General features: G+C 41.8%; 1 protein-coding gene across 1 annotated transcript in view; it reads right to left on the reverse strand.

Annotated features, from left to right (window-relative positions):
- Positions 1-3,217: 3,217 nt before the first annotated feature.
- Positions 3,218-16,959, reverse strand: part of sox5 (SRY-box transcription factor 5) — an 82,485-nt gene continuing 68,743 nt past the window's right edge. Inside the window, 5 exon segments of the mRNA XM_073480853.1 lie at positions 3,218-6,528; positions 7,253-7,469; positions 8,567-8,740; positions 9,526-9,628; positions 13,212-13,387. Coding sequence (XP_073336954.1) covers positions 6,234-6,528; positions 7,253-7,469; positions 8,567-8,740; positions 9,526-9,628; positions 13,212-13,387 — 965 coding nt within the window. The 3' untranslated portion in view covers positions 3,218-6,233.

Below are 16,959 nucleotides of genomic sequence, written 5' to 3' on the forward strand. Positions count from 1 at the left end.
TTTGATGGAGACAGACAGGAAGAGAGGGGTGAAAGTAGGCCAGCTGCTGCTGCTGCCGCCGCCGCCGCTGATGAAGCCGGTGAGCGTTTCATGTAGAGAGAAGCGTCTGAGCAGAGGGGCGACGTGTCAGGGGCGTCGAGCCAGTTTCCCAGTCTTGATTGGGGATCAGCCCGCGGGCCTCGCTGTTCCGCTGTGTGCCACGCCTGTCCCTCACACACCGCCGCTCTCAGATCTGTCACATTAGGGCCGTCGCTCAAACACTGACGGCGCTTTGTGACTGTTTGTCTCGTGTCACGCTGATTACTTTGCTCATTGAAACAAGACTGAAGGAAGTGGATGAAGTTGTGGTGGGAAAGTCACACCCAGAAATGACTCAAATATTCGCCCGGTCATCATCGGACACCCAATCATGTCGAGGCTCGTCTCGCGTTGAGTTTACTCTCTCCCGTCCAGACAAAACAGATGCCAGATAGAACTAATTAAACATAATTTGTTATGTTTGTATTTAAGACACAAGGACTGAGCAGTGCTGTCATGTGATAATGTGATATGTCTACATGTGAACTGTCACACATTAATCCTACGTGTAAAACTATTCACACTTGAATCATGGAAGATAAAGTAACTGGGTGGCCTTCAGCCAATATGATAAAAATAAATATATTTAATAAACCATATGCTTCCATATCTCTATTTTATTTTGCATCTCAGCATCTTGTTACCCTATTTTTATGGTTTGAGTGCAGGCACTTTCTGATATGGGATTACTTTATGGACTCTTAATGCATCAGTCACCTAATATTAATGGCCAGCCACAGAGCCTCTTCTCACTTTTTTAGCATCATTGAGAATGAGGGACGACCGATGAAATATTTGAACATTTTTGCAGCTTAAGTACTGTGCTGAAATCATTTTTACGAGACTTTTATGATCGCCCTTTTCCTGCTTTAATGATGCTGCAGTTTGTGTATACATTAGTGTGTTAGACGGGGGATTAGCTGGGCTGCCAGAATCAAAGATGAAAGAAGAAGAAACAGCGCTACCAGATAAACGCGTTATTTGTGAGAATATGTGGTTTTAGGGCTCAAATAAATATCAAATTGTAAGCTTGGTATTTTTTGCAATTGTATTTGCTGCTGAAATCAACCAGATAATAATGTATTTTTCAAAATAAAGAATAATGATTCTGTAGCTTTTATTTTTCAAATGTAAAACCATATTTAAACTATGATTCATTTGGATTTTGCAGTTTATATTATGTCTGCAGTAGAAACAGCTTAAACTCATTCACAAATCATTCTATTCATCAGTAGAAAATAAAAAATAACGTTGCAATAGTCAAATTTTAATTCATGCTTCATATTGCTCATATCTTTAATTCCACTCTACAATATTCTGTATGTGTGTGTTCAGTCTTACCTCCTGCATTGTGTGCTCACGCAGTATAAATGCAGTTATATATAATATCTAGCAGGCCTGTTGGCCCTGGCTGCTCTGCTGCACTCAGCTCTCTAACTGCTCTTGTCTCTGTATAATCCCCCCTCCTCATGAATACATTAACGCCGGAGCCTTAAACTCAGCTTAGCTGGCGGCTCAGCGTCACAGCACATCCTATTACCGACTTTAAATCATTAATGTGACATCGTTTTCACTCAATTTCCAAACACCCACGGTCGAAAACTGCATATTTCACTGAGCCGGTGCAGAGAGAGGGCCGTGCTCAAAGTCACACTGTTGACTAGACGCATGCGCTCATGCAGGCGCCGAGTGTTTAGATACAAGTGCATGTGATTCACACAAGTCTTTCCTTGAGCTGTATGAGATTTACACAAGCACAGAAAGTTAGAGCAAATTAAATCATATCGAGGAGCTGCACAGCAAGAAACGAACCGGCATTCAAATGTAAATCTGTGATAGTTTTCACTCTTTTGTCTCTACTATTGTGATAAAAACAGCCAGTGGATAATTGTGGTTTAAGCTGAGCTAACTCCTACAGTAGCTGCACCTTAGGGTGTGTGTGTACAGTATGTGTGTGTGATTTAATCTGTGGGTCTAGCCACCGTTTGCTTCCTCCAGCATCTTGCATAGTACTGCTGACAATGAAGGAAGAAGAAAAATCTGAATCCCCTTTCTTGCTCCTCAACTATTCACACATAAACCTTTTCTCAGGTTTTTACCTCCAGGCTGCCTCTGAAAAATTCACAACGCCCAGAGAACAACTAAGTCCTTCACTTACCGTAGGAGTTGTAGATCTGCCCCCATCATGCCTCTTTTATTGCATCAAAAGGGCTTTTTGTGTGTGTGTATGTGTGTGTGTGTGAAGCTATGGTAATTAGCAAACCACGTAAAATCATCTCCTCGGAGTGCATTTAACTGTTTTTATGCGCACGCCGTCAGGAGCAGGCGGTGGGGGTTGATTGCTGGAACATATGGACACAGATGGGGACAGCATTTTAATGGGCGCACTGAGTGGGGTTTTGTGTTTTTTAACCCTTGAAAGAGGAGGCACAAACATCCTCAACATCCTTAAGCGAACATCAATTAAAGATTTGCTTTTAAACAGGCGACAGCAGAAGCACAGGAGGCTGGAACCTGGAGCTTTGACAGGACACAGAGAGGCAGTCAGAGTACACAGCCTTCCTTTTTTTTTTGTTTTTTTGACGGGCACATGTGCACACACACATACACACATTTCATCACTCAACCCCTCTTCCCCCCCCCCCCATGTCCCTTGTTGTGTTTAATTAGGTTATCAGGTTGCTAACGGGCCGTGATTCGGCTCCACGTCTCCCAGCTGGCCCTCTGATTGGAGGGGCAAGAAGGTGGACTTAGCATAATTAACACGTTGTTATGGAGATGATTGAATTGTTCGGCGACACACGGGCAGTGCCACCACCACGAGGGTGTTGCCGAGGACAGAGAGAAATGTCAAAATAAAACACCTTTTTATAATGTGAAAAACTGATTAGACTCACATCAGTTTAACATTTTGTGCACATCTACTCATTATTTATCTTTTTGGTTTTATTCACAATATACAACAAAGTGTGGATGCATTCATCGTCCTCTCCATGGGTAATATTTCCGCAAGTTTTTTATGTGTTTTTCGAAAGAGGGACCACATGGTGGTGTGTATTTGTATGTTTATGTAAATATGTCGGAACCTTGAAGTGAAAATGTATGTGTGGAAGAAAGAAGTGACCAGGACCAGCACAAGTTTTACCGAACACATTGCTGTCTTTATTAGAGCCTTGTCTGGCAGTAATACTGAAAAAAAAGTGAACTTAGAACAGATGGTGGTGGCAGCCCACGGCTTGTTTTTTTCCTGTTTTTCTTTATTTCTTTGATATTTTTCTTCATTTTTTTGTGTGAGGGTACTGCGACTCCTGCTTTTCTGTGGCATGGATAACATCAATAAAAGAGACAGTAGGGAGAGAAAAAAGAAATATACAACTTATATTACACTGTGTTATGAACAAAATATAAATCTATAACTCTATGTTATATTTACATAATTATCTTTCTTGATTTTTCAAGTTGAGATGGTAAGATATTTTATTTTAGCTTGTAATAATTCTTACTTTGTTTTGAGCTCCACTCATGACTTTGATTGTCTTAAATAATATCATCATTATCATCATCATCATTTTCATTGTCTTGATAAGGGGACAGACCTTGCCAGCAGGGATGATTGACGTCTTAATGCCCCACCCACCCACCTGATACCCTAAAAATGGACTGATCCACTTAGTCCCCTCTCTCCAGCATCGGGTTGAACCACGGCATGATAACAGGGGTGACTATACAGCAAAAGTAAGACCCAGAGGCTCATTAGGTGGCGTGTAGCGAACATCTACAGCGAGAATGATTGTGGGGATCACTATGTGGCAGCACACCTGAACAGTAGTCATGGCTCCTGTAGCGTCGCGTGGAGCTAAAACAAAGCAAAGGGCTCCTGATGAGAAGTGACTTTAAAGATACTGTAGATATGCCTGGTCGTCTCACACACACACACACAGTGGAACACCTTTGGTGGATCACAGTAAACACTGCTTCCTATGATTTAAAAAAAAAAAAAAAAACACCAAACAAAATATATGTACAGGATTTTAAATCTAGAATTCTAGATTTCATAAAACAGAAAAAAAGGACAGCATAGGATTTGTTTGGTTGTCATGATAATCTCTTCATTTTAAATGTGTGTTTGTGCATGTATGTGTGTGTGCATGTATATATGTACGTGTGTGAGTGTGTGTGGATCCAAGCCAAAGATGCTCCACTGTGTCTCATGACGCGGCCAAACTAGTAAACGGGGACGGGACTCTTTGTTCACAGAAAACAGTTTCCAAAAGTGATAAAACTGATTTCCAAAAGAAAAACAAAAGCAAAATAAAAGAGAGGAAACTTCACATTATACATTATAATAACCATTACAAATAAAATTATAATAACAATAAAAAAATCATGTTCTTCTTTATCTCTGACTGCACAGAGTCTGAGTGCTTTTTAGAAATGGGTTTGGACATGAAAAGGTTACATCTTCAGCTCGGAGGAGGGCTGGCGTCGAGTCTGTCAGTCCAGCTCACTGTCCTGACTCCGCCCGCCCACCCGTCCGCAGGATTAATACAAAACGAACGCATCAAAAAAGAAGGGAACGTAAGAATGCAAAACAAAGCAAGGTAAAAGGACAACTTTTGTTTAGATCTAAATACCTACCAGCTAAATAGAATAATGTTTCATTGACTGTCATAGTTTCATATGGTCATAAAAACCCGATAAAGAGGAGAAAAATAAATTATACTGTACATAACTTACTAAACTTAGGAAACGCTGACCATCCTTATAATTATTGTTAATAATATTAGACTAGAGGCAGTTTGAAGAGAAATAATAAAATACAGTATTCAAATACAAACAGAAACACTGACTGGCTGACTTCACCTCGGCTCCGCCCACTGGGGACAGCAGGACGATGTTGATTGGAGGGAGCAGGAAAACACTGAGGGACAGAAATACAGGTGTAGGTGTGTGTGTGTGTGTGTGTGTGTGTGTGTGGTACAGTAAGTAACAGCAGCAGTCTAAGTTGCCTGTCTTTCTGTATCCTACATCTTTTTCCGCACTAGATTTGACATACATGTGCAAACGCCAAGTAAAGGAGTACACACGGCACACACGCCGACACACACTCACACTGTCGGATGTTTCAAGCTAAGTCGTGCTGATGTTTTGCCCCAGACGAAATCAAGATATCAGGGACAGAGCGAGAAGAAAACTGGTGGATTGTCTCACAACACAGTGCTTTCGTTTCTGCTCCGTAACGCCAGAGAAACTCCCCTCATCTCCCCCCCTGAGAATCCTCAAAGTGGGACAGTCCACGCTGCACTGGTCAGTCCTTGGCTGGACCGTCCCATCGGACTCCAAATGGGAGGGGTGGTGGGGAGCGGGCAGTCACAAAAACACAGAGAAAAAAGGGGGCGAACCGCTGACAGCACACTGCGAGGTCGAAGGAAAGATATGTTCTTGTTAAAAATAAACATGTCTGATGTCTTTCAGGTGCTTTACAACAAAAGGGGGAAAAAAAGAAATGTCTCTTTTTTCTATTATTATTCAAACTTGTAGCACAAAAACAACAAATCACATTCACAAGCCACTTATTGGCACCGTGTACCTGAGTGAGAATATTATAGAACCAAAGAACAAAAAAAGCTGTTTTTTTTAAAAGTGTCTCTTGATAATAAACAGGTCCGCCATCTTTAAAGTGTCGTCTGTTAGCCTTTGACAGGTCCTTTTGTTTTAAAATGTCTCCTTTACTACAAACAGGTCTAAAAGGTTGCTTTCTGAGTGTGATTTTGATTTCTCCTCACTCGTGGCATTACAGTCAAACTCTTGCAGTAGTACTTGAATATTCCTCAGCGAGCTTCAGAGCTGGCTTGGTCGTCTCTTCTCCTCCCAGACTCCAGTTTGTGTAACAGTCAGTGTGAGTGACAGGTCCTGTGCTTCAGTTGATTGATCAGATGCTGGTATCAGGACTCCGGTGGGAGGCGTCTGGCTCTGTTAGAAGAGTCCATGTTAGTTGGGAGGGGGGGAGAGGGTGCCAGGTGTTGTGTGATTGGGACTCAAATGTGATTGGCAAAAGAGAAAGTTTTCTTCCTGATTGGTGGGTTTGGGATTGCGTGGGATTAACCAGCTGTGATTGGCTTTTAAAAAAAAAAAAGGCGGCTCTAGCGTCCGTCCTATTGGGTGATATGGTTGTCGTTATCGCTGGCATAATCGGCCTCTTCGTCCTCGTAGTCGAAGTCGTCGTACACGTCGCCGTTGCTGTCGTCCAACCGTAGCTCCTCCTTGATTCGAGGCTCGTCCCCCTTCAGTCCAGGCATGTGGGGGTTCTGGTGGTGGTTGGCGTTGGGCTCGGGGCTGCTGGACATGCTTGAGTGCTCTGAGGGCATCTGGGGTGAGGGCATCCCCGCCATGGACAGGGCACCTGGGTAAACCACGCCTGCGGAGGACAAGGGCAACTGGCCCTGCTGCCTGTAACACACACAGAGGAAGAATTTTAGGACATTGAAGTCATCGTTTAAGATATTAGGAATGTTTCAAACTCAAAATGGCAAGAAAAGTAATTTTAGATGTCTGTATGCTGAATATGAAGCTACAGCTAACAGATGGTTAGCTTAGCTTAGCATTAAGACTGGAAATGGGGAGACAAGCACAAGTTCACCCTGGTTAACCCTAACCAGCACCTCTAAAGCTCATTAATTAAGACACTATACCTCTTGTTTAGTGCATATAAAGGTAGAAGCGTAGAAATGACATGTTGCAGTTATGTAGGGGGGTTATGAGGTGGACTGCTTTGAGTGCAAGGTTATGGCCGTACTAGTTAGCCTGACTTGTTGAGAAAAAGGAAAGTACATCAGCTACATCCTTAATTAATCATGAAGTTTAAAGTAATAAAGTAAAAGCAAACAAAAAATAAAGACCTAAAAATAGTTATTAGAAAAAAAGAACCCAATAACCTGAAAAATCTCAATTGGAGGACTTATTTCAAAGCTTTTGGTTGGTGTTTATTTATTGATTATTTATATCAACAATAAGCTCAAAGAGTATCGTACTAATATAGTTGTTTTTGATGTGATAAGTACTTAATTTAAGTAAAATAAAACCAAAAATGCTACTATTGTGGTAATTAGAGTATAAATATTTAATACTAAATTCTACTGAACTAGAAAAACACTTCCCCTTACAGTTCCCTTACCCCACACTGAAGTATTGTCTCATTTCCTGTCTGCGGGACCTCATGATAGCCTTGTACTCGCCAATGCGCAGCTTCTTGCCATCCACAAGGCAGGTGCGTTTGGGTCGCGGCTTGTACTTGTAGTCTGGGTATTTCTCCAGATGCTGCTTGCTGAGGCGAGCCTGCTCCTCGTAGTACGGCTGCTTCTCCAGGTTGGTCATGGCTTTCCAGCGTGAGCCTGCAGACGGACGCGTTATAATAATGATCAGTTACAGTTATGCTCTGAAGAAAAGACTGATAAAATTGGCAAATGTGTTGAACGTGCTGTACTGTAAGTAAGACCAAAGCAGTAAACATGAAAATAAACCATTAAAGGAGATTAATGATACTTAAATTGAAGCAAAATGATAAGAATCAGTTTGAAGAAGTGATTTAAATCGAGCATGTATGTCGGCTGTAAGATCAATTACATCGTGTGTGAGGAACTGTCTGTGTGGTATGCGTGACCCTACATCACATGTGCGTACAGACACACGTTATAGCACATAACACACACACACACACACACACACACACAGATAATGGTGGAAGTCTCATCCGAGGAGACAGAAAACGGGGTTAATGAGGAGAGCGGCGAGGACGACAGGTACTCATCTAAACTAATGAGGACTTCACTTAACCTGCCGTCATCTCTCTCAGCTCAGCTTCCGCTCAGCTGTTTGTAGTATCAGACCCTGCGTGTGTGTGTGTATTTGTGTAATCTTGAGTGTGTCTTCCCCTGTGTGTTTCATATCTGGTCTGAATTTGCACTTGACTACTGTATGTTTAATGGGTAAAAGCTGTCAGCACTTGGCTGTTCTCGCTCTCTGTCTTTCTCTCTCTGTTCTGCGATCTGTTAGCAATCGAGAGAGAGAGAGACAGAGACGGAGCGAGAGAGAGAGAGGGGGGCTTATTAAAACCAGATTTCCCTGTGTTATAAAACGCTTAGGAGCTCTTTAAAATGTCAGGGCCGATCCCGGCGGTCCGGGGGAAATGTCAGGCGGCCTCGCGCTGCTTGTTTAATGCATAATGAATTATATCATCATTTGTCGGAGCCGTGCTCTCCCCAGCCGTTCATTAACAGCCGCTTACACGATGCCACCGCTTGTAATGAAATCACGGTGTGTGAGTGTGTGTGTGTGTGTTTGAGAGTGGCAAACAGAACCTGCCGTACATGCGTCTTCCTTTCACTTGGGTTTAAGTGGTAGTTGGTTAGGGTGATGTGAAGGCACCCATCACTCAAAGCAAAGCTGAAGTGTGTGCGTGTGTGTCGGCTGGGTGGGGGGTGCGTTTTACCGAGGATCTTGCTGATGTTGGAGTTGTGCATGTCAGGGAAGGCCTGCAGAATCTTTCTCCTCTCGTCCTTGGCCCAAACCATGAAGGCGTTCATCGGCCTCTTGATGTGTGGCTCGCTGCTGCCGCGACCCCGAGCCTCCCGGAATATTCTGGAGTCTGACACACTGGGGGAGCCTGAGGGGGGAGGGGGGAGGAGGGAAAGGTGAGGCATGGCAGACAAAATTCAAACACACTAAAATAAATTATAGATAGAAGTGCAACAACTGATTAGTTGTCATCTTTCAAATGGACCGCCAACTACTTTGATAATTGATTGATCAGTTTGAGTAAATTTTAATAAAAATAGGCAAAATTCTTTGATTCCAGTTTCTTATATGTGAATATGTTCTGGTTTCTTTACTCTTCAGTAAACTGAATATCTTTGGGGATGTGAGAACCTCATCAGTAAACCCTGATCGACATTTTTCACCATTTTCTGGCATTTTGTAGACTAAACAACTAATTGATGAATTGAGAAAATAATGGACAGATTAATCCACAATGGAAATAATTAGCTGCAGCCCTAATTATGGACACGGAGTAGGTGGTTTACAGGAAATTCTATTACAGTATATACACTGATAAGTTTTACCTTCAAATTTAGTGACTGTATGTTTAAGTTTTTCTTCTTGTGTTGAGAGAATTCTTTTGCATGTTGAGCTCAATAAAGTGTATAAAAAATGTATTAAGTTAATAAAAATGAATTGTGACAAAGGAGTTTTGGAGACGTGTGGTTGTCACAGGATGGTGATCCTAATTACAGTATAATGTTGATGGAAACTGGTGATATCCATCAGATTTAAGAAGAATTTCCAACCCTTTTTAGAGCAATTAAAAAAATAAAAATAAAAATCACACACTTTTTCTCACCTGCGCGTGTCTATGTTTGTGTGTGTGTGTGTGTGTGTGTGCGTCCTTACCGTCAGAGTCTCCGCTCATGGTGAAGTCCAGCATGGCATGGCTGAACTTGTCCTCGGCCTGCTGCTTCAGCTGTTGACTCAGACTCTCCAAGGCAGCCTTGTCCTGAACAACACAAACAGTTCACAGTTGCAGTCGGTCAGTCAGTGAGTCATGAAGTGTGTGAATATGTGAATGAGAGAAGCCACGGGCCCATAGCGATGCTCAACAACTGTCAAAATAGTTTTAAACTCAAACACATCTTTCTTATAATTGATTTTAAATAGATTTTTTTTTGCCTTCAAGTTTTTTTTATGTCTATTTATTTTATAGCTGTAGCTAAAATCAGAAATTGTTTGATTTAATCATAGAAAATCATAATGATAATAAAAATCATATTAGATGCCCATTGGCCTGAAGCTAATCTGTTAAGGAGAAAATCAGTTTTAAAGATGTACAAACTCCTTCACAGATGTAACAAATGATTGGATGAATCTCATCATGTTCTACTTTAAATGTGAAATAAATCAGTTAATCATCATTTGTTTATAAATGGATCCAAACAGAGAGAAATCAGACAGATAATGGCAACGATTTCAGCAGACAGTTTGTTTTGGTTTGTCTCCATGTAAATTTACGGAAATGTTAATGTCAACATGAAATTGTTAGAGTGCTGTACGCCTGCATGCTTGAACACACATCTGTGTGCGTGTTTGCATGTGCAAGAATGCTGATTACATTTAGTCCTATTTGGATGTTTACTGTTTTGTGTGTATACTGTATACTATATGTGTGTGTGTGTGTGTGTGTGTGTTTGTGTAGCCACTCCTGGCAGCCACCTGCGAGAGTGGAGTGCAGCGGCTTGCCTCTCTCTTGCAGAGGCCCCCGAGGGTCGACGCATTAGAGAGAGAGAGAACGAGAGAGTGCAGCGCGGACGAGAGCGAGGCCACGCCGCACGGCCCCCTGGGTATTTATTACAACCAATAAAAGGCTGATTTACTGAGCATTTACATGCTTAATGCAAGCAGCCGGCACACTCTGCGCTGGAACCTGGCGAACACACACACTCAGTCGCACACACACACCGCTGTGCACCAGTGCCAGCGTTTTACAGTTTAATTATACGATTAGGAGCGGTACCCAAAACACTGTCGTCTTCTAAAACAACCTTCCAAAAAGTGTCCCTCTCCATTTACATGTGACCCTGGCGAGCTGGCTGGCTGGATGGAGGGAGGGCAGAATGATAATGAAATGCATTTTCTCTGTTTTTAGTCCAATTGTTAGAGATAATTTCCCCCCAGATTGGAATAAATACGGCTAAAAGAGAGGCAGGGGAGAGGGAGAGCACGAGGCAGACGCACGCTGCGGAGATGTACTTGTTTTTGTTTTTTTTGCAAGCCATTTCAAAAGTATTTTATTTACAATTTATTATGTTTTCATAAATGAACAATAATCTTCCAGTGGGCTGGAATAATTAAGTCATTTCATATGTGAAACAGAAATATGTTTGAAATTCTCCTCACACAAATGATCAGCCTCATTCAAACCTCATTCAAGGAAAAAAGAGCAGAAATGTGTCTCACACTTTTAGATTTAAAGCATCAGTGTGCTGTTACAAAGGGGTGTGTGTATGTGTGTGTGTGTGTGTGTGTGTGTGTGTGTGTGTGTGTGTGTGTGTGACAGAGATGGAGATGAACAAGGAGACAGAGTGGATGACAGGCTAGTCTGACATTAAGCCCCAGTACAGTACACTAGAAAAGTGGATTGAATGGCTGACACTAGAGCCAAGGCACAAAGTAGCGACAAAACTAATCCTCCGAGTGTGTCAGAGATGACACTGTTGTATCTGTAACGCAGAGAGCTTGCCGGCTTCACACTTACACAGCACAAAGCCAAAAGGGCCGGGGAAACAGGAGTAAGCGTGAGCTGCGTGGCTTTGGAAGCTGAGAAAGAGTCATGTTCTTTCAAAAAAAAACAGCGATGTAGAATTCACAGATATTAGATTAAAAAAAAAGACCAATCATACACAAATCATATTAGGCACTTCATGTCAAAAAACATGTTTTCTGAATTTTAGTGTTACGTGAAGAAAAAGACATTTTTCTGAATAACACAGTCATAATTGTTCACAATTAAATTTCACTATTAAAACTTGAGTATGAGAGGATGAGTCAGAATAAAAGGAAAACTTGACTTTTTCAGCTAATTTCCCTGAAATATTATATGATAACATGTACCAATTTAGCAAGAAATGACTGATGATTTAATAAAATAAAGTGTTGTATTTTATCACCCCCTGCATTTGAGTAAAACAGCTAAATACCTCCATCTAATGCAATGAATGTGTGGAACAGGCTGTAAAATGTGCTCCGGAAAAATGTTCCGAGGTTCTTTTACTTCCCGGCAGAACTGATTAATTTCTCTGACTTCCCCTGGTGTGAATCTAATTGGCTGTTACAGTTAAGCCTTCATACTGTATATACAGTATATCCCACATTTACACTCAATGTGCACAAAAAACCAGGGCTGAAAACGTAGATCAGTGTGGGTTTGACTGTTTGAAACGCATCAGATGAGAGGGTAACTAAAAGGAAGAAAGAGACAGATAGAGCTGTTGAATGTCAGCGGTGCAGATGCTTCAAGCACACTGTTGCTCTGTGTGTGTCTGTGCGTGTGTGTGTGTGCCTGCGCGTGCACCAGCTGACTCCCAATGTGTTTAACAAATAACCACAATTTAGCCACGCTGCCGAGGAGCCGGCGCCGTCACTTCACATTACTGTCTCCCCGACGCTCCGCTCTGCCACACACATACGCACAAACACACACGCACACATGCACGTAGCCCTGCAGTGCGCCTTACAGACACACTCATTACCTCCGAGACGCCTCTGGTTTTACCTTATCTGGCCCTGTTTAGCTTCAACACATTTCAGCGAGCACATTGTACACCGATTTACCACCTACATGGTGCAGTACGGATGGCATGTGGCAAGACAAATTATTACACGCTGACAATGAGACGGTACAGCTTGTGATGACTTTTTTCTGCATTTTTTAAAAGAATCTAGACCTTTTTCAATCAGTTGTATTTTTTTCTCTAGCGGTAAAATGCTCTAATTCAAAAGGAGCATAAATACATATATACTAATCGCATAAATCATATTTTTCTCTTTAGTATTTGATGCTACGGATGAGTGTGAATCATTTGTCGTAAAAATCACAATATCTTAATTTGTATTTTAACAGATGCAAGAGAGAAATATATCAAGAAACTGTGAAATGTATTTCATTAGAACAAATACAAATGAGGACTTTGAAATAAACAAGTGGTTTGTAAGCACTAATTTGAATAAAATGTGCAAAGGTCAATACAATAATATCGTATCAGATCACATCATTTGAAGTGACAGCTGAACTTTTGAACTTCTGTTGACATGAGGTTGAACTCATAAAGCCTTAACACATCTCATGAAAACAAGATACTTCTGTTTGCTTGTGGCAGATGAGCACTGCTGTATGTTCCAGATTTTAATGTGGACAAAACTCTGTTTGTTGTTATTCTTTGGACAAGTGAAGAATACAAAAAAAAAAAACCTTGATTTTTCTGCCTTTAATCCTTCAGGCCAGTTGCCACACATTGTCGCCTGTTGCTAAGGTTACAATCCGGTGCCACATGCTGGCACTATAGATGTGCTTTAAAGCCGCCTACCTTGTCTGAGCGTCCGTTGTTGAGGCTGAGGTTGCTCACGGCGGCGACCTTGGCGTCCAGGACCTGCTGCTCTCTCTTCAGCTGCTCCTTCATCTGCCTGGCCTCAGCAAAGGCCTTGGTCACCGCCTCGTGGTCGTTCAGGTAGGCTGTGGAGGACAGCGACGACAACAAGTCTGCTGAGACACAGCCAGAGAGACAGAGAGGAGGAATTAATTTGGTTTTGTGGTGAGTAAAAGTGAATCAAGCTGTACACAGTATTTGTTTATTTTAAAATAATAATGAGACAATAATGAGAGAGACATTTGATATTGCATTTACAGTTGAGTTTGGAAAAGCAAATAAATGTGTGTGTGTACTTGTTCTTGCTGCATAGTGAGGACCAAGATTTTTAACTTGCAAATTGAGGACATTTTTGCCAGCCCTCATAACTTTAATGGGCTGTTTAAAGGGTCCGACTTTGTTTAAAGGGTCGGGTTAAAATTTTGTTTAGAAAAGCATTATGTCAATGAGGGTCCTCACAAATATAGAAATATATGTGTATGTGTATATATGTGTGTGTGTTTGGTAAGCTGGCAGGAGGTTCTCATCCAGAAAAAAATTTCCCTTGAACCATGAGGTAAAGACATTAACATACACTTGACGAGGGGAGTTTGCCAGGGCGTGTGTGTGTGTGTGTGTTTGTGTGTGTCCCCCCCCCCCCCCCCCCCCCAGACTCACGCTCACACACTGACCACTTTACTGTCGAGCTGGGCATGTGAGTCAGAGTGTGCCCATGGCTAGCCTTGCTGAAAGCTGCCCACCTCCCTCCCCACCTGCCCTTAGCTGTAAACAGACAAACAAAAACAAACTATAAACACTCACAACCTCGACCCCTAGACATCTCCTTTAAATCTCAATTAAACAGTCATCTCTTGCACAAGCAGACACATATCTTTTCATCTGGACCCTGACACTTCCACTTCATAGCGAGATGGCCAGATGACTCTTATTACAGCTAAAAAGTCCTGCTAATTTCCCCAGTTGAGAACATCTGTCCCGACACCTAACTCAGATCACATCTCCCCGCTCCTCCTCGCTGCCTATTATTTGTATTATTTCTGCAGCTTAGCCGGCGATGAGGCATCTGCTCTGCTTGAGTGTGTGCGTGGTTGTGTGAGCCGCTATCGCCTCTCTCTATCAGCCGGGTTAGCCCTCAACAAAGAGCTGCGGCTGGCTTATGGGGCCTTTATCAGCGCTAATCCGCACCGCTAATGCCATCTCAGGCCAGATTACCAGCTTCAGATTGGTAATGACAGAGCCGTGAACTCTTTCAGAAGTCATAACCGGAAAATCTGGATGTGAGCGGGGCCAAAAAAAAGGAGGGGTGGTGGGGGACGGACAGAGGGAGAGCGGAAAGGGCGATGGAATCGGGTGGCAGTCAATTTTAATCTGGAGTCAAAAGAGAGGGAGGGGGACAGATAGATATTCTTGTGCTCATGACTGTGTGTGAGTCTCGCTTAAACTGACAGCAATGCCAACCATCCAGACAAGTGCATGTGACCCAGATAGAGGGGAGGAGGGTTTCGCTCTCTCACACTCCACGCACACAAGTTTTGTTTCTCTGAGCGCCAAATCTCTACAGACAGGCGCAATACATTTCTGACCACAAAACCACTCCGGCAGGGAGGTCAGGGGGAACTGCAGTGTTTCATGACAGGGACAAAGACAAATGTGTGATCGTGGAAGAAGTTACAGGCGCTGACAGGCCTTCAGTTTTGTTTGAGATGGGTGGATGGATGGATGGACGGATGGAGGAAGAGGAAGAGAAACGTGCCTTTGGGTTGAGAGGTGTCAAAAGAAGAGAGGTGAACTGTGGAGAAGTTAGCACAGACAGACAAACTAAAATTCATCCAGACATATATACAGGGATGTAGTGGAAGGTAAAGCTACTGAAAAACCCAGTTTAATCATCTTTTTACCTGCAGATATGACCCAGATATTCTAAAAGCCTTAGTGAGCATAAAGACTGCAAAAGCATCGGGGCAGATCTTACACTGCTTTGCACTTATTTGTAAACTTGACACATTTATTCAATATGTGCCTCATTACAAGTGATACAAAACTGATGTAATACAAAAATGTTCAAAATGACCTGGTTAACTAGCAAAATCATACCAATTTAGGAAACATGCAAAAATATAAAAAAATAATATAATCATGGACTTCATGTATCATGAGTAAAAAGTACTTGTTACTCCAAGTGCAACCTTTTACACTGTTATATTCTTATATATTACATATGATTGGATTATTAATATGGATACATTTCTATCTAAACTGCACTTTAAAGTTGAAGTTGGTTGAGGTTGGGGTAATTATAAATACCTGATATATATATTTTCAGGTGGTTTATTCATTAAAAATGTCAAATCATAATCTGTAACTTGATGAAATAAAGATACTCAAGTAGCTTAAAAATATACATAATTACAGCATTAGAGCAGATATATTTCATTATATTCTACCATTGCCATCATGTAAGACATGTAATTTTAGTAAAACTCTTTAAAATAACTGCCACCATTTTTAAAAGTTAATCAGAAAGAGTTATAGTACGTCACATTCCAATAAGAAAATACTGAAATATATGTTCATATGACTTAAAGTGGGAGAAAAAAAAAATCATGTATGTTTGTCATGTGTTATTCTTTTTACTGAACTGCTCACCTTTTTAATTTCCACTACATCCACTTTATACACTGTATGTGTCTGTTGTTTTTTCTGTCTGAATTTAAATAATCTCAACACACATTCATACTCTGTACCACCCACTCACATATCCCCACACAAACAAACACACACACACACACTCACTCCCACATCAAAACGACCGCCTCTAGACTCTATTCCAATTTGTCTGCCCCCTCTATCCCCTCTGAACTTGTAACAGGAATCCTAATACGACTATGAACCGTAATAACAAATGTGATGGTGAGCGGCTAAACTCAGTGGCAACAGATGGGACCGTGAGCTACAACAGAACTGGGATCTGCCACACAAAACACACTGGTCTCCACGCACAAATAATTCAGCAGGGATCACACACAAACTTTAAACACTGTAATCCATTTTTCTGAACAAAAAACATCTGGGACCACAAATCCACTAATCTGATATTAAATCCGCCGATTTGTTGAAAAACAGTGAGATTAGCCAAGAAGTCAGAAAAAAATGACTAACTGCCTATTGCATAGGAGGAGGAGGTGGGATTGTGAGCTTTTGTGTGCGTTTGGAGTGTGTTTGAGTGTGTGTGCTGTCATTGTGTCATTAATGCTGGGTGTTTGCGCTGTCCTGGCTCATGTAAGAGGCTTGTCTAATCTCATTGGTGATACCTCCTGTCTGTCATGCGCTCCTCTCTTTATTATTCCCCCGCTTCATCGCTCAGGAAAAAAAGTGCTAATCCCCGTTTCTCTCTCTCTCTCTCTCTCTCTCTCTCTCTCTCTCCTTCACTCCTATGTCTCTCTGTCTCTTTCACTCACTAATAAACACATAACAATGAAGCAGCCCGGAGGCAAATAGCGACACGGAGGAAAAACACAAACCACACTAATTATAGCCTGTTACATATGTGTAATATTTGAACTATCAGTGTTGCGTGAAAAATGGATTAAGAGTACAAAATGGTGATTCATTTATGTCATATTTTATGTATGTGTGCATATGGCTGGGTATGATTATGGTACTGGCACTAGCAACAATGGCAGCACTA

The sequence above is a fragment of the Pagrus major genome, chromosome 14 (assembly GCF_040436345.1).
Source record: "Pagrus major chromosome 14, Pma_NU_1.0".
Lineage (NCBI taxonomy): Eukaryota > Metazoa > Chordata > Actinopteri > Spariformes > Sparidae > Pagrus > Pagrus major.